Source organism: Wasmannia auropunctata, unplaced genomic scaffold (assembly GCF_000956235.1).
Source record: "Wasmannia auropunctata unplaced genomic scaffold, wasmannia.A_1.0 LD334459.1, whole genome shotgun sequence".
In the NCBI taxonomy this organism is placed as follows: Eukaryota; Metazoa; Arthropoda; class Insecta; order Hymenoptera; family Formicidae; genus Wasmannia; species Wasmannia auropunctata.
In genome coordinates this window covers 52,532-60,558 of record NW_012028431.1, presented here as the reverse complement: position 1 = coordinate 60,558, position 8,027 = coordinate 52,532, and the positions used below count along the sequence as shown (strand labels likewise).

General features: G+C 33.6%; 1 protein-coding gene across 1 annotated transcript in view; it reads left to right on the top strand.

Moving 5' to 3' along the window:
- LOC105458666 (sushi, von Willebrand factor type A, EGF and pentraxin domain-containing protein 1) overlaps nucleotides 1–8,027 on the top strand; it is a 73,992-nt gene that overhangs the window by 29,922 nt on the left and 36,043 nt on the right. The window contains exon 4 of the mRNA XM_011704152.1: nucleotides 7,324–7,405. Coding sequence (XP_011702454.1) covers nucleotides 7,324–7,405 — 82 coding nt within the window. The remainder of the gene's footprint in view (nucleotides 1–7,323; nucleotides 7,406–8,027) is intronic.

The window sequence follows — 8,027 nt, the reverse complement described above, 5'->3', positions numbered from 1 at the left end:
CTTAAAGATCTTTATACGGATATATTTAGATTTGTTAAAACAATGAAAAAATATTCTCTCTGAGAACTTTACAGATACAAGACAAAAAGGACGAAATAAGAGATACGAATTTTTTAATAAGTAGGTACGTTAAGAGAATGAAACCCTCCCTTGAAAATAATCAGCTTTTCTTTCCAAGTGAATGTATGTCAAAGATATTAAAAAATGTAAGTAAAAGTTTTACGGTTTCAGTTGTGTTTACATCGGTTAATTAAATTTTTGAAAATATATTTTTTAATACGCTTCTACTTCCATCGCTTAATTAGTATTAACTTTATTTACAGAAGAATTAATCTCCGCATTACAATGAAACTTGTGGCATAAATCATCTTAAATACTTGAAATGTTATACAAAAGAAATAAATTATTTTTTAATGCATCGTGTTGTAACATCATATATTTGTTTACTTCTTATTGAAAAAAATTTCTCTTATCTATGTTCTAAATTGTCACCAATTTTTATGTTTAAACATAATACAGAAACAATAAAATAGAAAAGAGTTAGGTCATTAAAACAAGCAAAACTTTTTTGATTGATTAATTAATACAAAAACTGACAATTTAATAATTAAAAAATTGATGGTTTCAATTTATTAATTATTAAATTATCAGTTTTTGTATTAATTAATCAACCAAAAAAGTTTTGCTCGTTTACGGTTTTATTGGCCTAACTCTTTTCTATTTTATTGTTTTATACGAGCGGTAATTATTTTATAACTTGAACAATACAGAAAAATCTGTAACTATTGACTTTTATTCCAAAAATATTTTCATTGTTTTGAAAAACCTATATAATATACGTTCTGCGGGTCGAGCCCTATTTGGGGGCCGAAATTTTCACTCGACGTTTATAGAAACGACTTATGAAACGTATCCAGGTAGATATCCAGAAGGTAGAGACGAAGAAGAAAGGATGGGACGGCATTCCTAAACCGTGAATCCCACCGCATTTCATCTTCTCCCCTCCGCCCCCGTCTCTCGTCCACCCCGGTATCATCGAATCATCGCCCACCTCGTCCCGTCGCGCGCGTCCGCGTACCTATATGTACACGCGTAGCGGCCCTAAAAATATACGGTTCGGCTCCTCCGCGCGCGTTTTTCGCCTCACGGTTATGCACCTCTCTCGGAGAGGAAACTCGACCGCGCGCGGCGGCGGTGCACCGTCGAACGGGATTCCAAAAAGTAGAACATCCGGCAACTTGCTCGCTCATCTGTTCTTACGCGATCATCCATCGTGCTCCATACGCGCGTGCATGGATGTTACGTACGTGTGCCTCGGCGAGAAGGCTTTTGCCGGAAAAAAAAAAGAACGGGGGAAACGAAGGTAGAGACTCTCTGCCTTTCCGCGTACTCGCGTACGCCAACTGGCGAGTCGATGGATTATATCATCCATTCGCTATCTCGTCAGCGAGCGATTGCTTTTCCGACTGTTAACCCGAGTCTGTCGTGTTCCAGTTTCTTTCGCATCTGTATGCCATCTGATGAATTTCAAAGTAGCGATTTTGTTGCAAAATCGTTTTAAGAGTCAATTTTAGTTCTCTTATCGATTTTATCTTTTAAAGAGGTTCCAACGCTACTCTCTAGTCAATACACAGTTTATATTTTTAAAATTGTGTAAAACGATTAAAATAATAATATTAAAACATTATCAACAATATCTATTTCACTAATGTCAGCCACTGATGAATTTCAAAGTCGCGATTTTGTTGCAAAATCGTTGAGAGTCAATTTTAGTTCTCTTATCGATTTTACCTTTTAAGGAGGTTCCAACGCTACTCTCTAGTCAATACACAGTTTATATCTTTAAAATTGTGTAAAACGATTAAAATAATAATATTAAAACATTATCAACAATATCTATTTCACTAATGTCATTATACATAATTATTATTAATTTTATATGTTAGTAAGTATTTTTATAATGACAAAATAAAAGTTATAAAACTCTCATTTGATCTAAGTACCAATAGCAGGAAATGAACTACGAATATGACATTTATTTACTATCTTAAAAAATGATAAATAAAATATAATCTAAAAAAAATTGTATAAATCTACTTTTTTTATCATAAATTTGTCGCATTTTTACTTATTGCATCAAATATATATTATTTTATAGTTTGTGTTAAATTTTGCAAAATGTCTATATGACAAATATTTTTGTTTTTCGCTATCAACAAATACAAATTTCTCTCAAACTGTGCGGTCAATTCAGATGAAACTTTACCAAAACAAACTTAAACGTTTACATTGTAAGTATAACAATTTTTAAATTTTCGTCTTATACGCAAATATTTCAAATTAACAGAAAATACCTACGAAATAAGGTTAATGCATATACTTGTGATGGAAAATGTTTTACGTTTAGAATTAAATATCTTCAAAACAGTACGGTAAAAATCAATGAAATTTTTTTCTGGATATTGTGAATATAATTAACTTTCATATTATGAATGTATTATGGACTTGGCTTATATTTCGTCAAACGCTGCGGAACCTCCTTAAAATAGAAAAAAAGCTCCTTGGCACAGAGATTTTTTTGGTTTTCACAAGCCCATCGTATTTCATAATATACGCATTTTGTAATAGGGAAACGTCGCAAGAGGTTTCCTCCATTTTTCGAAATCGACCGCGACGTGTCATCAATATTACACGATCGGTCAGTTGAAATATCATACGCGCGTCTCTCGTCATCCGCGCCTGAGAGAGAGAAAATAATATTTCACACACGTTCCTCGAGACGAGAAATGCTAATGGACTCTCGGCTCGAGAGTACCGTGTGCGTGCATGGCCGTTTGACCTTTTGAAAGAAAGGAAGGTCGTCATATCGAGAGTCTCTCCCAAGCAAATCCCAGCGCGCCCGGCTGCATCGGGCAACATGACGGAGAGTGATGCTGCGCGCCTCATCGCGCGCGTTTCTCCTCCGCGCGCGCGCGCGCACGCAACTTGCGTGCGCTCCAAACGCGAAATGCAAAACATCTTTAATTGCGTTCCGCGTAGGGTCCTTCGTCTTTCATCCAGTCGGCGAGCAGCGGCGGGAAAAAAATAAAATACCCGCTGATCGTAAGGTAAACGTAACCAGTGATGACTGAACATGTATATATATCGGAACATCAACTATACGCAAAAACTATTTTTAAATGCGTTTTTCATAATATTATAATTTAACGGTAATTTTTAAATATTTTTACAATTAAATTTTGATATTGTATAATAAAAAATGCATTTGAGATTAATTATTAATCTCAAACATTAATAAATTTTAACAATGTAAAAATCAAACTCGTCCTTGTAATGACAATAAAAAATTTTCACTCTGCTGGGACATTTTATAATATTGGACAAGGAGACCGCAATCGGAATTATTGAACACCACTATGATGGTACCGACTCCTCAAGTACTTTTTGACTGTTTTGACTATAATTTTATATGCTTTATTAATTTATTGGTTTTAACTTTAACCACGTGAGATGCCAGCTCCTTTTTATATTATTATATTTATTAATTTTTATTGCGATACCGAATATGTGACTTGCTATGTAATATATAATTCTGGCTTCCTTTGTATTTATATTATTATATTTATTAATTTTTATTGCGATATCGAACATGTGACTTGCGTTTCCTTTTATTAATCGTTTTGCGGCCGAAGAAGACTAAGTTAAGTCGCAATATGTAAATGCTTCTTAAATTTTATATTACAAGATCAATAAACGCTGCCTGGTTATAAAGTGCTCGATAGTGTGGCCTAATTTCATTACATTTTTTTTATTGTTAATAATTTTTGTGCACGTGTTCAGATGTAGATACATGTTCAGTCACTGGTATGTACATTTACCTTTCAATATCCACGTCAAAAATAAAGGAGAAATGAAACGGTAGAGTTTATGAACTTTGATTTATGAAAACGACTTGATCCCTAATTGTTTAGAAGTTGTTGCAAAAAATTTTCTCTCGACTGGAAAGTATCCCGGCTTACGGAAGCGCGCTGCCGCTCGTGCATTCAGGTTTGCGACGGTGACATCGAGTGGATATATAAATTGACGGGGGAATGATCGACAGAATAATTTACCTCGATCGAACATTGGCACCGTTCGATAACAAGTAGAAATCGCACAGCGAGCGGTCCCGTGAATCGAATGATTAGAGGATACGATTCCTTTTCGAATTGTCCATTTAAAGCCGGTGAGAGTATAGGTATCTATTTATAAAGCTTAGAGAATATTAGTCAGCCTCCGCCCGCGATAACATCGTTATTTCCCGAACAACAATGAAACACACGCCTGTTACGCGCTCGCCATTGTTCCCCCAACGTGATAACTGCACGAAAGGCTACACTTTTTCGCGCGGGAGGGGGATCGAAACTTTAATTATACCGTCTCATTTACATGGTCTCTCGGTCAGGGATTCCGCGCGAAATGCAATATCGCGCGCTTGTTATACAAGATTCCGACCGGGACAGAAGAGAGATGATGGTTTTACTTCGATCGAACCACTGACACGAATCGCGTTCGCGGAAATCAACGACGGGCGCGATCCAACGGACGATGTACGACACGCCGTGAAAATAAAAGCCCCCGCCGGGAGCAATCTGGTTACAAGCTCCTTACGCGCTCGCGTAATACATCCCCGATTGTCGATCAGTGCAGAAAATTATTTCGATGCAATTTCTCAGTCGAGCGAGCAAGCGCGTCGAATTACTTCCCCGCGACTAATCAGATTTGAGAAAATCTTGTGAATCAAATAAATGTAAATTGCACTGCGCGCCGTGTAAAACGAAGATACTATATGATAATCATCGGGGCTGCCGTCAAAAGAAAATTGATATCGGCGATCGGATTTGACAGAAATTGAACCGTGTAGAATATTGAGGTGATTGAACTAAACGCGTAAGGGCACTAATTCTTTTACTCTAAAAATAAAAATTTGTATTTTAATACAGAAATAATCAAATAATTAATAACATATTTAATAGTTTCAATTAATAGCAAAGAATATTTTATGTATGATTTTATTCAATTTCAGTTATACTATTTTTATACTTTTAATTTTAATTGAATGTAAAATTGCATTGAAATAGTGAAAATTATCCATAATCTCTGAGTCTATGTTACGGATTAGAGTAACTCGCGAAATATATTAATAAATTATTTAATTTTAAATAAGCATGATATTGATTTTTTTCTGTGAAATCTAACGCCATTTAAGAAAATTGATATCGGTGATCGGATATGACAGAAATTGAATATTGAGATGATTGAATAAACGCGTAAGGGCACCAATTTTTTTACTTTAAGGATAATAATTCATATTTTTATCCAGAAAGATGACAAATAATTAATAACATATTTAATAGTTTCAATTAATAACAAAGAATATTTTATATATTTTATTCAACTTTAGTATTTTTATACTTTTAATTTTAATTGAATGAAAGTAATGAAAATTATCTACAATTAAACCTTTGAGTTCAGTTGCGAATTAGAATAACTCGCGAAATATATTTAATTTTAACTGAGCATAATGTTAATTTTTTTAATGAAATCTAATGCTGTTTACTATATCTCTTATAAAAGCATAAGGCATATTTTTACATTAAACTTTAAATGAATTTTTAAAGATACATCTAAATTGATGACATTTTTTTACTTAATCTTATCTAAATTGATGACGTTTTATTACTTAATGATATCAATAAAATGTGTAGCGTTATCGCTAATAATAAAAAAAACACAATTTATAAGGCTAATATAAATATTAAAGAATCTTGTGATATGCGCGTTTGATAAAAAAAATACAATAACTAAGTCGTAAGGCAATTCTTATTAAACTTTAAATGAATTTTTAAAGACAGACTTAAACTGTTGACGTTTCACGTTTTATTACTTAATGATATTAATAAAATGTGTAGTGTCGCACTAATAAACAAAAAAACAATTGATGAGGATAATACAAATACTAAAGAATCTTGTAACATGCGCATTCAATAAAAAAAATACAATAACTATTTAAATATAATAAATTATCCGAAACTAGTGGCCGATCCACATCACAAGTCCTCTCTTACCTTACAGGTAAATCAATAAAACAATCTGTCTCGTTGAACTGCCGTCTCATCTCGAGCAGAACAATAGGTCGCGATAACAGGTCAAAGTGACGTTACAAAGAGTCAATGTGACTGATCGGAAAGTGACTTTTAATAAAATCACTTCGGATTGCCATCGTTTGATGTCATCGTGACTTTTTGTTCTGCCCGGGATGAGTTTCATTATTTTCACGACGATTCCGCTCGACTTGCTATCAACCCCTTAAGGCACACCGTTTGCACTAAAAACAATCGAGGCCGTTGTGTCCGTGCGCTGTCAGTGCCGTCGGGTCACCGATTAACCGCCTTTCCTGTCGTCTTCTGTATACGCTCGCCCGGCAGAAGATGGTTAAAGTATCCGGTTGCACACGGAAGCGCTCGCCACGGCCTTTGAAAATAAGTAGGAGTCGGTAAAATAATTGATACAACTTATTTAAAATAACAAATATAAAATAGATTCCAGAAACTTATTTAAAATAAAATATCGCAAGAGCCTTTAAAAAATTGATACGACTTATTTAAAATGAAAAATATAAAATAGATTCCAAAGACATGTTTAAAATATTAAATAAAAAATAGATCAAAAGAAATTATTTAGAATAATAAATACTAAATAATTCTTTTACTTTTTTTAATTTAAAAAATACATATTTTAAATAATGTTTTTTTAAATACGACCGATCCCTGATAAGCAGAAGTCGGTAAAATAACTGATATAACCTATTTAAAATAACAAATATAAAATAGATTCCAGAAACACGATTTATTTAAAATGAAAAATATAAAATAGATTCCAAAAACATATTTAAAATATTAAATATAAAATAGATCAAAAGAAGCTATTTAAAATAATAAATACTAAATAACTCTTTCACTTTTGTTATTTAAAATACGACTGACCCCTGAAAATAAGTCTTCCTGCAAGATCACCGGCATTTTCTATACTTTCCACGCAAAAATTTCACGACTTGTACGATAAATTGCGTACATAAAGCGTATATAAAAATTAATAAGCGTATCGCAAAGGCCTTATAAATTTCTAGAGATTCTAATCAATTATAATCGATGTAACAACATGGTGTGTTCCAATCCCCTTAGCGATATTGCGTGCTCGCGACGCGTTATTACAACTTTGCGCTCCAGACAATCTCCGCGTCTAAGGCAGACAGTTTAATGTTCGGTGTTCTCTTCTGCGCAGGATGGGAGCTGCGGGGCATACACTGTTATAAGTTCTTCAACATCAGGCATTCCTGGGAAAAGGCGGCGGAATTATGCAGGAGGTAAGACACCATCGATCTCTTTCCCTTTCGTTTACTTTTACACTTAAGGCCTGATTTTCATGTTTCGATCTTTAATCTTAAAAAAAAACCTAAAATTCAACCAATGAGAATACAAATTTTGGCTGGGACAGCAGCTCTATTATTGGTTGACATCTAAGGATTTTAAGATTAAGATCAAAGGTCTTATAAACCCCAGGCCTTAAGACTTGAATACGATCAGTATTTTTTTTTCGACAGAAAAAGGGTGCAGTCCATCTTAAGGAATGCTTCGAAGCAATCATAGAATTCCTCAAATAGCCAATAGTCTTATCTACAAAACAAAAGATAAAAAAATACAATAAATAACGCGTTTATCTATAGGATTGAAATCCCAAGGCGCTGAAACGCCTGGGACGATATAGCTTTGAAAAAAAGAAGAAATTCAGTAATTTAGACAAGCGTGTTTGGGACGTTATGATAAATCGTTGAAACGATAGATAGTTGAGCGACTGTCGTTAACAAAAAAAATAATACGTTCTATTTAACTATAATATAGAGAAAAAGGTTTTTTTAGATTTAGAATTCCTATATTTATTTGACTGATATTTGTTTCATTGGAACAACATTTGTTTATACGAAACAT